At 39.7% G+C, this 21,672-nt stretch overlaps 1 protein-coding gene across 18 annotated transcripts in view; it reads left to right on the top strand.

Moving 5' to 3' along the window:
• The window catches only part of LTBP1 (latent transforming growth factor beta binding protein 1), a 381,680-nt gene that overhangs the window by 325,455 nt on the left and 34,553 nt on the right, over positions 1-21,672 (top strand). For 11 of the 18 annotated variants that reach the window (XM_058551456.1, XM_058551458.1, XM_058551455.1 and 8 more), the window contains 2 exons: positions 9,393-9,518; positions 12,954-13,097. In XM_058551456.1, the coding sequence (XP_058407439.1) occupies positions 9,393-9,518; positions 12,954-13,097 (270 nt within the window). The remainder of the gene's footprint in view (positions 1-9,392; positions 9,519-12,953; positions 13,098-21,672) is intronic. The other 7 variants (XM_058551457.1, XM_058551453.1, XM_058551467.1 and 4 more) reach the window with 1 other exon arrangement.

Here is a 21,672-nt window from a genome sequence, read left to right as displayed (position 1 = left end):
GGATATCATTCTAAGTGTAATTGAAACAGACTGGTAGATTTTAAGCAGGACAGTGATGTATTATATTTCATCATTTCTAAGATGCATATTTTCTTCACACTTTAATATTGGGATGCTTCTTACAGCTGATGTGATTTTTTTTAAAAAAAAGCAGTATGAAATAGTTTAAATTGCAATGATTTTTTTCTTTCTTAGTCGTACATAAAATAATTGTCTTCTTTTCAGTGTATGGACTTTTAGATTTGATTTTATTCAATACTCTAATTTATATTTTTGAAGTGTATATCACCCAGGGTGCTGTTTGGAAATGGAATTAGAGGGGCAAAAGAAAAGTCAGGGGGGTGTCTTCTAGAATGTTGTTCAGGTCAGACATGTTGGTAGCTCAGGCTAAATTAGTAACAGTATGATGGAGAGAAATGAATGACTCAAGAAATGTTTTAGAGGTAGAACTTGGTATTGGATTAGAACATAGTGTTGAGTTGGGTATAGGGTAAGAAGGAGAGGGATATTGAGGATACATTCCTGGTTCTGAATTTAGCAAGTAAATATTTGGAGACACTATTTGCTGACATGGTGAAAAATGAAGAAAATTTTTTTTTAAAGATCAAGAGTATGATTTGGATGTATTAGAATTGCCTGTGAAATATCCATGTGGGTGTGTCAGGCAGGCTATTGGAGCAAGTTAGATCTAGCGCTTAGAAGAGAAGTCTAGATTGGAGATATAAACTGGGAGTCATCAGATATATATGGTATTTGAAGGTATTAGAATGGATAAGGCCATCAACAGAGATCACAGAATGAGAAGAAAAGAGGGCCTAGGACTAAGCCCTGAGAAACACCAAAATTTAGGAGTCAAGTAAAAGAGAAAAGTTGTGTGAGAGTCGCCAAAGGAATAAGAGGAGCATATAGGACCGTGGAGTCCAATGGAGGAGAGTGCTTTAAGAAGAAGAGAATGGTCAAGTGCATTAAATACCACTGAGTGATCTATTAACATGACAGTCAAGAAGAGTCCTTTGGATTTTACAAAATGATGCCCTTATCAAGAGCCATTTCAGTGGAGTCCTATAGATGAGAGCCGTCCAAGAGCAAATGAGGACTGATGGAGTGGACACGACATATGTACAAAAGTCCAGAACCTTGGTTGGTAAAAGAGGGTGAGAAATATAGTTCTAGCTGAAGAAATTATGTACAAGAAGGTTCTTTGTTATTTTTAAGATGATAGCAGGAAGTGTTTGATTCTGATGGAATGATCCAATAGAGAGGGAAAAAGGGAGGTAGAAGATGCAGAGGCAGAAGGGCCAGCGAGGAAAGCAAATAACTTGAGAAGCCAAGTGTGGATGAGCTCCAGAGGGCATGTAGCAAGGGCCTTTATACTATTCTCCATAGAGAAAAACTGAAGAGGTTGCAGCAGAGAATTATTTAATTGGACTATTTCAATAGGTTAATCATTCTCTCATTATGGAGGATGGATTTGGAGTGGCAATGAGTGGCTGAATGCACAAAACCCATTAGAATGCCATTGCAGGAATTCAGGTGAGAGAATGGTGAGGCCCTGAATAAGGTTGGAGAGGAGGGGAGAGATTGGAGATAGAACCAAGAGATAAAATCAGAAGAGCGTGATGATTGGATGTGAGGAGGTAATTGAGAATGAGTCTCATGTTTTTGGATAAGACGACTAGGATGATGATTGTGATTTTAGGGTGGTTTTCATTGTCTTTAACTATGGATGGTGACTGTACGGTGTCCACATAATGATTGATTAAAATCAGAGCAAAGTTTGCGTTAGTTTCTCTGGAACTTCTAGCTATTTTTAGAAATCAAATGGGAGGCTGCTCTGAGTAACTTTTAAAGAATAATTTAAGTAAATCTCTTAAAGTAGTGAATTTCAAGGCTGGAAAAAATAATGATCTCTCATTGGCCAGCCTTGTTGTCTAGAATTCATGTGTTAGAAAGTTGAATTTGAAGTAACTTGCTACCTCTGTCATTTCTTGTTGCTTATCTTAGGCTACTAGCTTTTAGAACATACTTGTGACCATCAAGGTCCCCAGGTTTTTTACCCACCGTTCTCTGTCAGGCAACAGCTTGGCAGTCAAACTCTACATAAGGATGTCGTCTTTTGCTGTTTTCTGGCTCATCCCCATTTCCCAGACCAAAGTTATTTTCCATAACACATAAGGCCCATATTCTTAAGCCTTGTCGATGTTGCCAGAACTCAGTGGACCTTTTTTAAAAGGCTCTTTCTATATCCTATTGTATTGTCTGGACCATCTCCAAATCCAGTTTTTAATTTCCTATTGGCTAAATTTTATTTTTTTTTCTTTAGGCCTTGCACTCATCTTCTGTTTAATCCTGGCTTCTCTCCTACTCAGTGAGAGAGACCTTAATCTCTTCTGGGTCAGCAGCCTTGCCATTTTAAAATTCCTTTGGACAGCTATTGAGCTGGTTTAACATTGTTCAGTCCCACTTCTTGGCTGGGATTTACTGTCTCCTGGTCGGCTTCCGTTCCTTTCAATAAGAAGTATGAGGGCTGCATTTCTCTGTAGCTGGAACCCTATATCCCTTCCAGTGTAAGCCCTTTCTCTTTGGCTCTGTTTTCCTAAGATTCTGGCACTAAATATTTAACCAGTTCCATTTGGTCACGAAGCCCTGGGCTGAAATAATGGGCCACTTTTATGAAGCGATCTAGAGAGCACCAATGCTAGACATGGTCCTGGGACATTCTGTGGCTTTCACACCTTTGGTGCTTCATGGACCTTTGTTCAAGGATCTCCTAGGAAAACAGCATGTTCAGGACCTACAATACCTTGGTATGATGATACTTGATGTAGAAGCCTTGTTTAAGGACAAGAGGAGGGTACTTGATTAAACTGCAAGTAAATAAGTGATAAGTAGAGAAGTGTGTGCTCTGACTTCCATCTTTGTACTGAACAAACTCCAGTGTCCTGCTGGGCTCACCATTTGGTTAGTTCTGTTCATCCTCTAGGACTGACCTTTTAGAACCATCACCGTGGTGGGAGGAAAGAGGACGTGGTGGATAGAGCCACAAACTTAGATTCAGAAGATTGTTCCTTCACTAGGCTTTGTTCCTCTTCCAGTTCTATCACTAACTGACTGGGTAACCTTGGGGCAAGTCCCTTCAAGTCAAGACGAACCATATCATTCATCTCAAAATGTTTTGATGACAGGAAGGCTTTTTCTTCCCAACCATGCAAGAGCTGTAGAGATGTTTTTGTGAATGATCCATTACCAAAAATGACACTCTGTTCCCATCATCCACCTCTCTAGAGTGCCCTGGCAGCAGAAGGAAGGTTCCTCAGTGAGCTTCTTCCTCTCGTAAGTAGATATGTCTTGCTCAGAATAAGGAAAAAGAAAATCAACAAAATGAAGATAGGACATGTTAAGAAACTGAGAAAAAGAAGTACTTTTTTCTTAATTCAAAACAAAATAAGAAACGAAGCATATATCTGAGAGGAAGAAAACCAAATCATTTAATTGACAAAATGTACACAAATATCCCTTTCTTCCCATACACGTAGACGTTTCTCTGTATAATACAGCAAATCTAATGGAATCATTGAGGTTTTGTTATGAATTTCATTGTTGGATCTTTTAACACAGTTGTAATTATTTGGCTAGTAAATAGGTTTATCAGACTCCAGCTCCTTTGGAAAATCCCGCTTCTTTTCCATTCTTTTTCCTTATTTTATAGTTTAGTTTGCCTAAGTGTGAGGGTGACAACAAGTGGCTGGCCTTACAGCTTTGAGAATTGAGGGTACATGGTTGTAGTTCTGCTCTTATGTGACAAATCCCAGGGAACAGTCAATAGGTTTTGAAAAACTTTTGGTCCATTGAGGAAATGTACTAAGTAAAAAGCATATGGGCAAGGAAAATTGATCTACCGAATAGGTCAATGGTTAAGACCCTCAAGGTGTGGTCTTGTTGGTCATTGACAACATTGCTACTTAAGAATGAGCCACTGGCAATTCTGGTCACCCAGGACGATGCTCTATTTCTCTTTCTGACATTTAGGTAATCTTGTTATTGGAGAATTCACATCAATGATCCACTATCCTTGATCTGTGTAACGCTTTCTTGAATTCATTTCCATTGCAACAGTAATATTTATAGCTGCTTTGTTCAGTAAAATATTAGTAGCAAAAACTTGCCTGAGAAATCAGCAATTCTTACAGTAACATACCTAATTCATCTGGGTTGCCGACTGAGAGATCTCTGGACAGTCACTCCCCTCCCTCATCTGTCGGACAGTCTGACTGTTGAGAATGTCATGCATGGTTCTTATAGACGCCAACACAAAATTGTGTTTGTAATTTAATAGATTCACCCTTCATTAAGTGAAAAGAAAACCTGTGATATTTGGATCATTCAAAATTTAGTTTCATCTTCAAAATTCAACTTCTGCAAAACAGGATGGCTTTCTCTTGTCCATTTAATGAAGCTTGCTCTTGATAGGGCTTTTATTCTAACACAATAATAAATTTTCTTAACATTTAGTTTTATTTTTATAGAGTTAATCTTAGCAGTTCTTATAGGTCTATTTATACAGGACTAACAATGGAAAAATGTCTGAGAGCTCACATCCTCAAAGAAAATTCTAATGAAATAGTGTTTTTTTATACAGGTCATTAGTCAGAGAAGTGAAACAAATGTTGTCCTCCTACTAAGCTATTACCTCACCTCATTATTGAAAACATGAAGCTGCTGAGAGTTACAGTATATCATTTTCATAAAATATTAGTTGTTGAAGAGCTAGACTCCAGGCATTCCACGTTATTTTTTCCTATTCATTCAAATCCAAAATGTTGCTCATTGAAACTTTCTCTATTAATCACTGTTACAGTGAGTCTGAGACTGTAGGATGCCCAGTAATTCATAACCAGCTCAGGACTTGTTCACTTTAAGGTCAGTTATTCATTTCCTGAGCTGGTGATCATTAACAAGAAATCATCATCTGCTATAACTGCATAGAATTAATAAAAAAGAAAGCAAGAGGTTTTACTTCAAGAATCTGGACTAAAAAGCTACCAGATTTCTAGGTGCTTCTTTCCCTTTCTCCCTCTTTGCTATTCACCATTGATACCAAACCTCTTAGTCTCCAGTTTATGTGCCTGATGCACAATAAGCCAATCACTGAGACACTGGTGCTTGAAATGGAGAAAAGTTTATTCAAATTGGCCAAAAACGAGAAGGAGGAAGGATAGATTCTCTCAAATCTGCCTTAACAGAAAAAGAAAGCAGAGGATTTTATAGAGCTAAGGAGCTTGCCAGGAGGAATTTCAGAGAAACAGAGGGGGAAATCCGTGTTCCTTTCATACCAGATAAGCCCTTGGGCAGTTAGACTGCTGGGTGTCAACAGCAGCTGCGGCTGGTTTTCTGGTGATTGTAACTTCCTTAAAGACATTCTTTTTCTTCTGCAAAACAAGCTCATAAATCCTTGTGACCCTTGAGTCACCCCTCAGGTTAAACAAGAAAACAGAAAATTAACAAGTTTAACTTCTTTTCATCTGTGTCTATATTGGCAACAAGGTCAAAGGGTAATCATGTTCTTATTGAATATTTAGAGTAACCCTCAGGTACCCGTCTTCACTGTCTCATTTTAGTAGGGAAATAAGTTGCTGGTGAGGTTCAGTTGAAGGTTCCCCACCCCCAAAAGTAGCCTTGATGGGTACAACAATGGTGAAAAATGGTCTAGGAGCAGAGAGGACGGGCCTTGAAATCTGCCACATGGGAGATGCCACACAGGAGATGTGCCCTGGGCTGACTCCTCATGGGCCAGGAGGAGTTTCTGAGCAAAGCAGATAGTGGGGAGAATTTCTAGTGGAATAAGGGGTGTGCACCAAGTCAGGGAAAAATTAAAGACCATAAGGTTTTCAAAGAACTCTAGTATACTGATAGGGCTAGAGTATAAATTGGGAGGGAGGTTGGCTGAGAACTGTGGCCAGATGTGTAGCTAAGAGTCAGATGATGAAGGATGCTCTGTGCTCTGCTAAGGATAGTGGTTGGTATCTAGCCAAGAAGAGATACTGAACATTCTGATCAAGGGACTGTCACAGACATGTTTGCAATTTGACAGAGAATGGATTAGAGGGAGGGAGGCAAGACTGGAGATAAGGAAACTAAATGGCAGTATGAAAAGTATCAGGAAAGATAGATAAGAGAGTTTGACAGGGGAGGGCTGGAGAGGAGGAGAGAGAGGGAAGGGTGACACTAAGATTTCTGGCTTGGGTGACTGGTTGGATTCCCTGCTGAAGGGAACATAAGAGAAATGGAGGTGAGGGGAGGAGGGGAGTGATAGTAAGTTCACTTATTATGAACATGTCCAATAGGTGTTAGATAAATGGCTCTGAAGCACAGAGGTAAACCTTTGAGAGAGACTGGAAAATCATCAGTATATAAGTGGTAACTGAAGTATTTCTGAGTTTCTTTCCAGCCCTTAAATCCTGTGGTTCAATGAATAACGTAATCTCTTAGACAAATGCCCATTTCAGGAAGTCTAAAATTAGCAGTGGCCCGCATTAAGTGATTTGCTGACACGATGCAGTTACTTTCTCAAGGTTGTGATCAGTAAATACATTGTAATCCCAGGCTTATGGTGACATTGAAAATCCATCAGAACAGATTTATTGAGTGTCTTCTTTGGGTTAGATGCTGCAAGGGAGATTCGTTTTTTTAGATGTGAAATAATTTCATTGAGTTTTTGGTTCACGTTGAGACAGAAAAAAGGAAGGATAGAGGTAAAAATGTCGCACTAAGGTCAAGAAGTACGATTTGGTAGGAAGACAGTGAATTCAGTTTTAGACTTGATAAGTTTGAGATTATAGCAGAAGATCAAATGGAAATATTAGGAATAAGGAGGATCCTGGCTTCCTTCTGAGGATTTGGGATTCATTCCAAGGACTGTGGTAACTGAAGTCAGGAGAGTCTGGAAATAGTGGAGAGGGGAGTATTGAGGATGCTGCAGATCCCAGAGAGGGCCTGAGCCCTGGCAGCCACCACTTGCAGGCTGTGAAAGGGTGAGGGCAAGCCAAAGTGGTTGAAGGTAGAACAAGAATAATATTCTGCCATGGGTCATGAAAGAGAGTTCAAGGAGGGAGTGTTGGCCAGACTTAGAAGTCAAGGGTGATGGTGACTGACTGGAAAATGATCATCAGATTTAATGATAGGTCAGCCATTGGTTGGTAGTCTGGTGGTTAAAATTCGGCGCTCTCACTGGCATGGACTGGGTTCATTCCCAGTCAGGGAACCACACCACCTGTCTGTCGGTTGTCATATTGTGGCGGCTGTGTGTTGCTGTGATGCTGAAAGCTATGCCACCAGAATTTCAAATACCAGCAGGGTCACCCATGGTGGACAGGTTTCAGCAGAGCTTGCAGACTACACAGACTAGGAAGAAGGACCTGGCCACCCACGTCTGAAAAAATTGGCCATGAAAACTCTATGAATAGCAGCAGAGCATTGGCTGATATAGTGCCAGAAGGTGAGAGGAGGGCACAAAAAGACCAAGCAGGGTTCTGCTGTGCTGTACTCAGGGACACTAGGAGTTGGAATCCACTCAACAGCGCTAACAACAATGGCCGTTGGTGGCTTTTCTCAGAGTACTTTTGTGGAATAAAGAGAAGGTCAGATTGTAGGTCATGCAGGAGGAGCAGTAATAGTTGGCATGTATTGTATGCTTCCTACGTTACATGTCAGGCAACGTTCCAAGCACTTTATGTGTGTAGTTTTGTTGAATCATCCCAGTAATTCTAGGAACATACCAATATTGTTAATATTATTAGTATTGTTACCATTATTTCCTTTTTACTACTGAGATATATTAGGAAATAAAGGCAATGAGTGTAGATAGTTCTTTTGAGCAATAGAAGGAATGGAAAAGCACAGTAGGTGACATTGTGGTTAAGTGAAAGCTTTTCCAAAGAGATTTTAATATTTTTGAAGGCAGTGAGGGAAGGAGCCAGGAGGAATAATTGAAGATGCTGGAGAAGGATGAGCAGGCAAGACAAGAGGGAGAAGAGACTGGTAGGGATGGGAGGAAGGGCACAGCCTTGAAAGAAGGGACACAGTTTTCTCTGAGGTGAGAAAATTAAGAAAACTTTGTAGCCACTCATAGTTTACACTTCAAAAGAGAGAGAATCTCTGAACTTAAGCTTGATGGTGTTGGAAAATAGGAAAGGAAGTGAGACAGCCGACGAATATCATTGCATGCATCTTCTTTTCCTTCTAGAAAATTTCTTGACTCGGTGTTAAAAAAGTTTAGAAAGAGAAAAGCTCAATTTTATGAACTCTCCCAAACTAAATTCTGTCAAGTGTTATTTAACTTGTCATTTTCTTTATCACTTTTTATCTTATTTCATATTTCAACATAAAAGGAAAATCTTCACATGTATTTGGATGCAGTAATTGCATTTTCTTAATTGTTTCTCTAAAAATCTGTATTTGGGGGCTATGAAGTCCAGAGGCTGAGAGGACAGAGAGCCTGGCAAATGGAAGTGAGCAGTGTGGCAGTAAACAAGGAGAGCGGGTGGGAATGGGAATGAAAGAATGGCGGTGAAACTTAGTAACCGTAAGGATCAAGAAGAACTGTATCTAAAAGGCCGTTTTTAACTTTACAATTGAGGCATCACTTTTATGAGGACATTTTTATGAATGGAGGATAAAAAGGCACAGGACCACTATCTCGCATCAAGTTTATAGAGAACAAAATGAATTTACAAGTTGGCCAGTTGGAGCAGCATTGACATTTAGGACCTTGAGTGGCTGTAAATTGGTGACTGGAAGTCTTTTCTTGTGAATAACTGGGACTGGCTGGCTACCCTGCTGAACTCTTCAGAGTCTCCTCCGCCTTCCCCCTGCCGCCTCCCCCTCCTCCCTCCTCCCTGCCCCTCCTTTCTCCCCCTCCCACCCCCCCCATCTCCTCCAGGGGACTGCTGTTTAGACTTGATCAGAGTTATCCACAGGGTTGAGTAAACTATTGCCAGCCAGGCTAGTGCTACTTTCAGCCCCCAACTCTGCAGGTAGAACTATTAGCATTTACCGCAGTCAAAAAAGCTGACAATACTTCTGCGTATTTCTCCTGTAGGGACGGAGTTGAAAACATTCAGAAAATACTGGCCATGGCAATGGCAGCAGTAGTTTCAGTTTGAAAACATTTCCTGAGGAAAAGTAAATGTTTTCTCATAGAACCCAACATTTTGTCTGTTAAGATGTTTCCATCAAAACATTTTATTTATACGTAAAATGTTTGAAAAGTTCATTCTGTGTAAACATGATCATCTCATGCTAACCGGGCTGTGTTGAGCGCCTCTGTCTATCCATTCATATCTGGTGTTTGTCAGTGTGTGTTTTGTGTCTGATGTTAAATGTCTTTTTTGCAGATATTGATGAATGTGTAAACAACACTATTTGTGACAGTCACGGGTTTTGTGACAATACGGCTGGCTCCTTCCGCTGCCTCTGTTATCAGGGCTTTCAGGCCCCACAGGATGGGCAAGGGTGTGTGGGTGAGTTTTTAGATTTTTTCCCCCCAGCATGTTTCCCATCTCCCTATTGAAAAGAAATCAAAGTTATCAACAAGAGGAGAAATTGTAAGCAAGGTAATTTGGGCAGAATTTCATCATAATTTGATTTTTCTCAGACAATTTGGGAATCTGGAATATCCTATGGCTTCTGAAATGGATAGGGACATTAAAAATACAGAAGTATAACTTTGAATTTAAATGTATATTAAAAAGACCATCTGTTTAAACTCTTAGCTGAGTATGCAGAACTGATCTGTCCCTCCTGCACAGGAAATAGAGTCTGGTGTGTGGTAAAGCTTGTCTGTCTTCAAAATGCACCTCCTTAGGCAGTGCATTTAAGGAAAAGTGTTGGCACGAGTTTCCGTTTCCAGGAATGACACCGGTAACATGATGCTTTGGATTGTGTGACTATATTTCTTCAATCTGTTCTGTGATTGACAGAGCTGGAAGGAACCTTGAATACCATCAGATGTCCTAGAATATGGTCCAGCACATGCTCATATAGGAGAAGATATTTTATATTTTATTTTCTGATCAGCTGTGATTTCTTTAAATCAAATTCATTATGAAACATATTTACAATTAGAGCAATTAAAGGGGAAAGAGAAGAAAGGTTATTAAATTCAGAACTGCACAGATAACAAAACTTTTTCTCTAAGAAAAATAGCTCTGTTCATTTCAGAACAGATGGCATTTGAAGAGTCCATAACTTTTTAGTTTGAAAATTTGCAGTTAAAGCATTAATTCATTTCCGATCCAGATTAAACCGGGAAAACAAAATCTATTTGGAGTTTGAATGATAAAAATCACTTGAATAGTAACCACTTGAAAGCTAACACTGTCATAATCGCTAGTTGCAACTCCTACTTTAGTCTCCTTTGCAGTAAAATACAAGCCATAAAAGTTGTCTGAGGTTCACTAGATACTTTGACTAAACGGGTCATGTGATCTGACCCCCACGTCTGTTTTTCAGCCTCACCTCTTCCTTCCTCGCTTTTAATGTTCCAGCAGCATAAAACTGCTTAGGGTTGCTCGTGTCACTGTGCAATTTTGTTGCTGTCGTTTGCTCCTTCTGCTGGGAATATCCTCCCGACCTCCCCTTCTCTGAGCCTGGATTCATCTCGCTCGTTCCTGCAGTTGGAGATTCGATGTCATCTCCCAGATACTGTCCCTGCTCCATCTCTCTCACTCTCAAGCTGAGTTGTGACCTCTCCTGCTGCTTCCAGAACCTTGAGCAAATTCTATTATAGTACTCAACTTTTTTTGAAATAATCATGGGGTAAACTGCCTGCAGCCACCTTCTCTAAAACGATAAGATCCGTGTGATTGAGAACTTTTCTCTTCACTGGCTGAGACTAATGTTTGGCCTGTTGGAGGGGCTCAGTACATTTTGTTTAACTGTTAACTGTTGATATATCAGATGTCAAACCACTGACTCCACATAGCTCCTGAGCCCCTGGCTAATGTTCATTTCTCACCAGTCAGATGAGCACACCAGACTCGTCTTAACATTCGTTTCAGCCCACAAAACATCACCCTTAGAGAACTAATATTTGTTATCATTTTAGTGAACTCAACAAATGTCCGTGTATTTATCTGTTTATTCACTCTTTCAAAACTAGTAACTGAGCACCTATTATATGCGTCTATTATGTACTTCACCACACTGGGTGTTCAGTAGAATTTAAGAGATAAATTAGCCCTGAGACAAACTTTTGGCCATGCTGTTGCCTCTACTTGGGCCTGGGCTGTACTGCAGCCGCCCCCCCCCCCCCCCCCCCCCCGCCTCCACCACCTCTGTCACTTCTTATCACGTACTCATCCTTCAGATAGGGCTTGACTCCAATATCGTTTCCTAACCCACCCTTGCGCTTAGGGTCCACTGTTCTGTGCTTTCATGCTTGGTACTTTTTGTTCCTAGCACTTATCACAGCCTGTAAGATTATCTGATTAATTTCCCTGACTTGACGCTGAGCTCTGTGAGGGCAGGAGTTGAGCCTGCCTGACTCATCATTGTTTCCCCAGTGCCTGGCCCACAGAAGTCAACTAGAAAATATTTTTTGATCGAATGAATGCAGTCTGGTGGAGAGATTTCAATAGCCATGTAAATAATACAAGTTGGAAAGTAGAAAGTTCCATTTGACATTTACCTAAAATTGATAAATGTGAACTGGCAAATTTCTAAAGTCAATTTTTCTGGTCTAAATTATGACTGTCTAGGTTGATTAAATATACCAACTCTCTGCTTTACTTTGTTTTACAATATCTTTTTGTAAGTGAAACTCAGCTCGTTGGGTTTGTATCTGTTTATATACAAAGTGATGTGGAAAACTGAGGTAATTATCCAAATAAGTCAAGATACATAAACTTTTTGTCCAATTAACTGGGAATAGCTGGTGAAAATGGGATTTTTTTCCTAAATGAGTTGGATAATTGCTCAAATTTTTAACTTTGTATAAACCATCTCAGAATGGGCTCATGAATGCTGATGTTTGTACACGTTTAATGCATAAAATGCATGAGCATTTCAGATGTCAAGTCAGGTACTTTGTTGAACTGGGCACTCATTAATAAAACTTCTTAGGAGGAGTAAAGGTAAAAGGTAGCATGGGGCAAGGTCAAACATAAACCTTAGGTCAAACATTAGCCTTTCTTTACGGCTATGTACTTGCATAATGTTGAATAAAACATACTCATCAGTAATTTCCTTGATTGTGTTTTACTTAAGTATATTTAAGTAGGGAAGAAAAATATTTAGCAGAATAGAAATTACACTGTGGAACACCAACAGAATTTAAAAGGCATAGTGAAATCAGTGAGAAGTTATTGGACCAGTTTGTTTCACATGAATGATTAATGTTGCCCAGTGAATATTTATAGGGGTCTTTCCTTCATTTCTCAAAGGGATACACAACCTGAATTCTGGTTGTTAAATTATGGACATTTTGGCTGCTGGAGAAATGTATTTTCAGACATTTGAGTAGATATAAAACAATTTTTTAAATAAATTTAAAGAAGTCTGTGGTTTCTGAAGTGCCAGTGCTGCTAATTTTCCTTGAATTAAGAACAGAAAGTAGCGTGTTGGGTTAAGAACTCAATATGTCGAAAAGTGAGGGGAGACAAAAATAAATGGTTGAAGCATACATACGACACTTGCAATACAATTCCGGAGTGTTTCTTAAAGCTGGAATTGGAATTTGGAACCTTCGTTTTGTGTTTCCAGGGTCCTTGCATACAAACCAAAGTGTACAGCCCTGCCTTTAGGAACCCCTTCCCCAAAATAGCAGAAGGGGTGTGATGGCTCCCTGGGGATCACCTTGCTTCCAGCAGACACTGCTAGCCTTGGCACACCTGGTAAAATAAAGAGCTATCAGGAGTAAGACACACGTCTGACTTGATCTGTGCTCCCTTTTCCAGATGTGAACGAATGTGAACTGCTCAGTGGTGTGTGTGGTGAAGCCTTCTGTGAAAACGTAGAAGGGTCCTTCCTGTGTGTGTGCGCTGATGAAAACCAGGAGTACAGCCCCATGACTGGGCAGTGCCGCTCTCGGGCCTCCACAGGTAAGTCACAGGTAAAGTGTAGGAGCCGAGGGCTCCTCTCAGGACCTGTACCTACACAGGTTTGGGCCAAACACTGTGGGAGTGAGATAAGAATCAAATGTTCTGGCACAATGCCGTCTCTGGAAGCTTGCATGCTCTTTCCAAGCCTGCCTTATCAGTAGAATTAGGATGTGGGTGATGACTGTTTGGGCTAGATGGCCTGTAATGTGCTTTCCAACCCAGAGATGCCATGAGTAGGGTAAAGGATCCAAAAGGATGAGAACATTTGTTGGGAACTGCTTAAAACTCAGAGAGCCATCGGCACTTGGGGTTTAGTATGGCGTCATCTCGTTCAGTTGCATAACCCTTCTTTCTTGGCCCTCGGCGAAACGTATTTTGACACTTCTCTAAATTAAAAGCAACATATAGGCCTCTCAGGGTCTACAAAGACTTCCACTTGGAATTCTGAAGGTGTTTTTCCAGAATTTGGCCTGGGGAGTGGCTGTGTTTGCATTCATTTAAAATTTGATTTAGGCTGTGTCATCATGGCACGAATTGAAATGGAGAGCTGATGCTTTTCCAGATAAATTAATCAACTTCCAGATCACTCTTTTAGTTTGTGCCATATAGCTTGGTTGTATTTTAAGGAAAGCAAAAGATTAAATGGTCCTTTGAGAGCCAAATAAAATGAAACATAGCTATTTTATTTTCTTGCTCAATCTCTGTTGATTTTATCCATGTTTCTAAGATAGCTTTCACTGTTCCTCAATAGGATATGCTTGTTCTGTGTAAAATAACTATCTTTGCAAGTAATGGGAATAAAATATAAAAATATTTTCATCCAAGCACGTTTTGCTTCTCAATTATTTCTCAATTATAGAAGGGTGAGGGTGCAGAATTAAATGTACAGGCAGTAACTCAAACACATTGTGAAGGAGAGGAGACGGATCATTACTGGAGGGAGGGATTGCTCTTCATTCAAGTGACTTCCACTGCAACACATGAGCCATAGAGCATAGACTTTTCATCTTAGTTCTACCTCTAATAGCAAAATAATAGCAAAAACAAAATGATGACTGGTTAAGTAACTGTCATTTTCTTATTGTCTTAGTTCTGTAGAGTAGCAACTCACCCATAGCATTATTTTGACTGAAATAATTGACATATCGTAATATTGTATAGTCATTAAGTGATCTATATGAAGATTAAGTAGTCGTGATAAACACATATAATACAATATTAAGTGAAAAAACAAGATATTCCAATGATCATAATCTGTGGAGGGAGGGAAGGCGGGAATACATAAAAAGATAATTATTGGAATTAATGGAAATTTTACTTTTTTCCTTTATTTTCCAAACTTTTGTAAGACTTAAAATTGGAAGGACCAGGGTTCTGGTCTGCTAACCACTTTCCAGCTGTGTAAGCTTGGGCTTACACATTCAACACCTATGAGTTTTGATTTTCTCACCTGTAAAATAGAAAGATTATATTTACCTCAGATTTTTATCGTTTTTAAAAAATATCCTATATGTAAAAGCCGTTTGTTTGTGGCAAAGTACTAAATAAAGTATTAAAATAGTAAGCAATAATCCAAGCACATAAGAGAGATCTATTTCTCATCCTTTTATGATCCCTCCTGAAATAGTGGACCTTTTAACTACAAATATATTTTTGCTAGAATGTTTGGCAATGTCAAGAAATGGTTCATTCAGTTCACGTAGCTTCAATTAGGGTACATATCTGGGATCCTAAAGTTTGCCCATTTCTTTTTTTAGAAATTAATAATGCCTTAACAGGATCATGAGACCATCTGAACCCTTTTTTGGTGAACTGGACTAGCTCACTGTAAACTGCTTCTTAAACCCTTACAGTGACTCTTTGCAAGCTTGGTTCCTCATCTCCCATTTTTTAGGCTTTTCTGTAACCAAGTCCCCAACACTTGCTTTGCCTTTTATCTCCCTTAGTCTCCTTGCTCTCTCCTTGACTCTCTTTCTGAAAAGTTCTTCTGGTCAGAGTTCTCCTTCTGCTTTTTCAAAGAACATCATTTTGAATACTCAGCGTCATGAAGCTTGTCTACCAACGAATACGTAGTTTCTCCTTCCTCTTAACATTATATATAATCCTTTAATTTCTGGGTTTCTTGCATATTTTCCCCATAGTTCTCTGGCTTCTGCTAAATACTCTACATACCCAATTGTTTTATTGGTCTATGACTAAACAGTAACCGGTGAAGCTTATTAATTTGTATAGTTCCTGCAACTCTTGACTTCTACCATATCTCAATTAGTGTGGTTCTTGGCAAACTTTGGCTGATTATATGGAGTCTTAAGATTGTCTATGAAGACGTCTTCATCTTAGCAATCCTCTGTCAGTATTCTGAGAGACAGGTCAGCTATAAACTTCAGCAGGAGTCTTGTCTCTGACGTCATCAGAGCCAATAATTAATCAGTTGTTTAAAAAAGGTAATTAAAGGTAGAAATAAAAAAAATAGAATTAAAGAATATAAATGTACATTCATTCACCAATCTTTGAAGAAGGGCCAAAGTCTGTCTTTGAGTAGAAGTTCACTCTTAGACTTCTGCCTGGCTTGTCTAGCATAAACCATATCTATTATGCATTATCTACGCTGCCCACTTTAAAGGGAGTAAGAATTTAAAAGCCTTTGCGAAGTAAATGAGTGCAGAATGCCTCTAGATTTTTACAGTTTTTCTCAATTTTCTACAGTTGTCTTATCCACACCTAATTTGATAACATTCTTTTTACTGAATCAATTTTAGTCTCTATAAAGCTTTAACTTGTTCTAGAAACAATTCTATTTACATTCATATTTTATTGGTTTATATAGTATTTAATTATGTAATTACGATAATCAATACACTGGCACAGAATGTTAGAGAATAAACATAGCTGAGTCTTGGTCGGCATACTGCTCAACATGTAAGAGCAGAAGTGTGTGGGCCCACCCAAGAACAGCCTACTGGCTGTGAGCATTCTACCTGCTTTGGGCATTAGCTAGAATGTTTTTCAGTGAGCGAGAGAACATTGATTAGTTCAACAATTTGGTTAAATGGTGGCTAGTTCAGAGTTTGTATCATACTCCAGTCAAAGAATCTGCTGTTATACAGAACAAAACATTTTGTGCCAAATTAAGTTAAAGTTTTTAACAAAGATTCAAATTAACTTCATTATATACATGATAAATGAACAGCTCAGATCTCATCCTTCCTGAAAGGTAATTAGGAAAGGAAAGATAAATTTGCAGTACAGGCTGTAATATTTTTACTCGGCTATGAATTTCCCCAGGACAACAGACGTTCCAGCAGTGAGCCATAGGATAATGATCTGAAGTGGTATCATATTGAGGACAGAATTGGGGTAAGGGGTGGATGTCAGGAAGGCAGATTTCAGACAAATACGCAGAAGAACTTTCCAATATCTAACTGGAGCTTGTCAGCAAATAGCTGTCTCATGGAATTGTGGGTGTCTCATGGAATTGTGGGTGTCTCATGGAATTGTGGGTGTCTCATGGAATTGTGGGTGTCTCATGGAATTGTGGGTGTCTTGTGGAATTGTGGGTGTTTCCCCAGAGATATCCAAGAACAAGTGGGATACCCACTGGCAGAAGGGCACCCACTTCCAGCAAGACGGTGTCCCAGGTAACCTTTAAGGTACTTTAGAACTTTAATATCCTATGATTTTTATTTCTAACCTACTTCTTGGCTCCTCATTTTTTTTAGGTCTAGTCTAATGTTTTTCACTGCCTGGGCTTTTGGCCACTAATTTACATGGCTGTACGTTGCCTAAAAGCGCCTGAGACAGACGTAACTAAAAAATGTCCATAGCAGACCGCTTATGACGTGTAAGAGAGTGTGGATGTGAAATAGAGCCTCATGGTTTTATTCCTCAGTGCCTGTGATAATTGCTCAATAAAAACTTTACGTCCTTGGGCCCTCTAAAGGAAGCAGTAAATATTTAGTCTTGGCAACTGCAGCCTTCAAGCCTTACCCACAAAATACTATTCTCTGTCTTGATTGGTGCACAGAGGAGACTCTGTGGTAGGAACTGAATTTCATTTTTAAAACAGAAAGTGTAACGAAAAGAACACAAAAAGATATATTATAATCGATACAGGTGTTCCTCACTTTAAGAAAACACATAAACAAGATCAGAAATTGTAAAACGTACAAACTGGAGTGATTATTTGCATTATAAATAATTCTTTACATAATTCTTTATAGGGTTTTCTTAAGTATCAGTGTTCTCTAATATATTTGAGAGCTTATTCTCATATCACAAGCTAGATTGTAGACCTCTGCATCTAGAAACCATCCTAGTGGTTTTCCAGCCCAGCTCCTTTATTTATAAGTAAGGAAGCTGAGGCCCAGAGAGAAGTTTTAAATGTTATTCTTAGGGTCATGTAGCTGATCCTTGGAAGAATTGGCACAGGAGCCCAACTCAGGAATCAATCCACTCACCATTCTGTTTCTCAAAGCTGAGGACCCCATGGCACCACATTCTTCTATAAATTGGTTTCCTTTTCACTTTATTTCTTTGTTTTGTTCTCATTATTAAAATAATGCATATTCTTCTTAGAATATTGGCACATACAAAAATATATCAAAAAAAGACAATCCCCTGCAGGGTCATCATCCAGGGATAATCTCTCAGCATATGGACCTCCAGATTCTTTGAGGAGACATCCATCTTCCCCTCCCTCGACAGAACGGTCTCACATTTGATCCTCAACCCACCGAGATCAGGCCCTCAGACTCTTCATCTGAGTAAAACTTCTTTCTCACGGGTCATCAGTGAGCCTCTATATACTCAAGCCATTAGTCTCATCCCAGACTCCATCTTCTGAAACAGTTGACAGTGGCTTCTCATCTTCCCTCTCTCTTCTTTTCCCCTTGATTGATCTCAGGGCATTACTCTTCTCTGTACTCCTGCCTCTTACCTTGGTCTTTTTCTATCTCATTTTCAGACTTTTTTTCTCATGCCTATTCCTTAAATAAGGATGTTTAGCCCTCTTTTTACTCTATATCCTTCTCCTGGGGTATTTTATCCTCTTCTCTGAGTTAACTATTACTTATATGATGTGGACTGCCAAGTAAATACCTTCTGCCTTCACCTCTTTCCTGAGGGCCACACTCCTATTTCCAGCTGCCTCCTGTTGGACCTTTCCCCCAGGGTGTCTTGTAAGCATCTCTGCCTGAAGTGATCCAAAACCAAATTAATTACCATTCCCTCTCCAACCTGTTACTCTCCCTGTGTTCATTCAATAATTGCCAAACATCAGTACTGGAAATCTTAAAGTCGTACTTTAATTTGTCTCCCCATCCATCCAAGCCGTCATAACATCCTGCCAATTCTACCTCAACAGTATCTTTCAAATCTCTCCCCGCTCCTCTGTTACCACTGCCCTGGGCCAGTCCTTCAGCATTTCTTACCTGGACCCACAGCAGTAGCCTTCTGACTTCTCTCCCTGCATCTCCCATCGATTCCTGCACCACATTGCTGCCAGTTTTTGAAACATAAATCTGGTTTTAAATCCTTAAAACTGTCAACTGCTTACTACTGCTTACAGCGTGAAGTCCAAATCCATGAGCAGGGCAACAAGACCCTTTATACTCTGTCTTATTCCTCTTTGCATCCCCTGTAACCTAGCTCTCTGCTTAGCACCATGCCTGACCTATGGCAGACACTCAGTAATTATTGAATAAAATTCCTTTTCCACCTTCAAGAATATGTCCCTTCTATACCTCACCGTCTCCTTCCTAGCTAGTTCTGTAGAAAAAAATAATTATTGATTTTATCAAAGATATAATGGGGCCACACTTAAATGAGGAATTATCTATTCACATTTCTGTGTCAAAGGGATAGTTCCCTCTGTGTACTTTGGTTAAATTACAAGTGGAGTACAAGAAAGCATTTCTCTGCTGTCCTGGGACATGTGCAAGTCGTCCTCACGGTTCTGACAATTGAACTCAAACAGCATTCTGGTTCTTTCTTCCCAGACAGGTCCACTACAGGTTTTGTGTATGTACATATTTTTTTAAACGCAAGAAACCACACATAATATTATTCAAATGTTATATTTGGCAGAGTAGGGCTTTTTAAAAATGTGTTTAGTTAACCTGTAAAATAAATTAACATTGAAAGAATTTTTAAAAAATAATTTCTGATTGGAAAAAAAGACCTTTGGTAGGAAAAAAGTTAAAGACAGTGAGACCACAGTATTTAGAATAAAAACACTGTAAAATGCCATAAGACTTCTGAGGGCTTATTGTGTGTTTGTAATGGATCTATACCATAAATGTAGGTAAAGCTGAGGACAATATGCTCATTTGTTCAAAAAAAACGTGTGTGGGGGGGGTCAGATTTCTTCTCATGTTCAAAGACAACAGTGAGAAGAGTTTACTAATTACCAAACCGTGCCTTTACTCATCTGAAATTTTCTGCTTGCTATGTATAGTATCTAAAATAATATCTGCGTTTTTAACAAAGAGATGTCAATATTTGAATGAACTGACATATCAGTCGATCAAAGTGACAGATTCACTATATATATAAACCATTTTATCTCAGTAATACAAGAGACACCCACACTGTTGCATTAGAAATGCATTTTGGATTCTAGAATTTGCTATAAGTAAGGCCTGAAGAGGAATGGTTTTTACATTTCCTTTTAAACGTTTCCAGACATCTCACATGTCGATTCGGATGTGGCTTTATTCTCGTGGTCATCTTCACAGGCCCTGGTGACGCCCACGTGTCAGTGTTGTGACAGGGCTTGTGTGGCTGTTATCCACTCATTTCTCCGTCTCCACATGTGCTTCCTCTCCCTGCTTGTCTCAGCGTCTCTCCCGTTTTCTTTCTCTGCGGCACTTGATTCTGCATTCAGGAGTCTCTTCTATCACCTGTGTCTGCCCACTTTTCTCCTCCTGACTTTTCCAGTTTCTAATACCTCTGTAAATCACTATCTCCAGACTTGCTCTTCTCCTCACCCTCTCCCCAGCCGATTCCTAACCCAGGCTCACTTCTCCCATTCTCTTCTAACTCCTTCCCCAGAAAAAACAAAACCAGAAAAACCTTCATTCAACCTGGCAAGTATTTAGTGTCTGCCTTTTAAGTGTGAGGCCCCAAGGCGACTCTCTTCCAACAGAGACTGGCTTGTCCTCTACCCCAGCACCTCAGTAAGAAACACAGCTATCACTTGTTTGCATGTTAGTGCATCCCTGCCCCTTCCTCAGGCTCTCAGAGTCAGTTCTATGACTCTTGCAGACCACTTCTCCCTCACTCCGCTCTACACACACAGACCTAAATACAGTTGTACTTTTTATTCCTCCTCACCACTGTCACACCTTATTTCCTGGCCAATTTTTTTTAAATTTATTTTTCAAGAACTTGTCTCAAGTGTCAACTCTTCCAGGCAGCCTTCCATGATAGCCTTGTCCCCACCCCCACCCGTCCTTTTGCAGTGTGGCTTAGGTGCTCTCCCAGCACTGTCTTGTCCTGACTCCTCACCTGATTGACCTCTTTAAGGACAGGAACTGTGTGGAGGAATCTTTCCAAATAATTTTTGTCTTGTACTTTGTTTTCTAACCTTCATTTTGAGTTCTTTCACATCTTGTACCATCTGAAGGTACCACCTTTCTACAATTTTCCTTTTTTTTTTTGTGAGGAAGATCAGCCCTGAGCTAACATCCGATGCCAATCCTCCTCCTTTTGCCGAGGAAGACAGGCCCTGGGCTAACATCTCTGCCCATCTTCCTCCACTTTATATGGGATGCCGCAACAGCATGGCTTGACAAGCGGTGCATCAGTGCACACCCGGGATCCGAACCTGTGAACCCTGGGCCGCCACAGCGGAGCGTGCGCACTTAACCACTGCGCCACCGGGCCGGCCCTACAGTTTTCCTTTTTATTTGCATCCCTTCATATCCAGTCCATTCCTATTGTTGATACTTGTTTTCTGAAACTCACCAATGGCTTTCTCCTAAATTCCACTTAAAACATACACATACACTTCTCATTTTCCAGGTCTTTGAATGAGAAAGCTAGAAAAAAAGAAATATATCAATTTCCAAGTTCTCTTTTAGTCCTTGGAATATTACACTAGAATTCTCTTTCTCGTAAAAGCATGAGTTGGTTTAAAACATTAGTGCCTGTGGAGATTTTAAAAATAAAAAAGAATAAAGCTGCCTCAGTAATTCCGTTGAAAGTAATTTGCTGAACATTATCACAGTCACAGAGTTTTATAAATTGATAAAATTTTCCAGGACTATGGCAGGTGTTTCATTTGGGGGCATTGTTTACTCACGCGAATGTGTGACGTTTCTCTTTGGTCTTGGTCGTCATCCTGCATGTCCCAGGAGGGTACGGAGAGGATTAGCTCATAAAGACCTTCAGAACACATTGCAAATACAAAGTGAAAGCAAAGACAAAGGCCCATTTAGAATTTTTGTGTCCACTTTAACTAAAAAAAAGTTCCAGATTTCCTTACCCCTACAGCAAGCCTAAGATTAGACATATTTGAGGAAAGACTAAAGAAGGAAATAACCCTATAAGTGAATATCCACACCCTCTTCTTTCT

This window comes from Diceros bicornis, chromosome 12, assembly GCF_020826845.1.
Source record: "Diceros bicornis minor isolate mBicDic1 chromosome 12, mDicBic1.mat.cur, whole genome shotgun sequence".
Taxonomy (NCBI): Eukaryota; Metazoa; Chordata; class Mammalia; order Perissodactyla; family Rhinocerotidae; genus Diceros; species Diceros bicornis.
The sequence above is the reverse complement of the archived record's forward strand: the minus strand, read 5'-3'. Positions and strand labels throughout refer to the sequence as shown.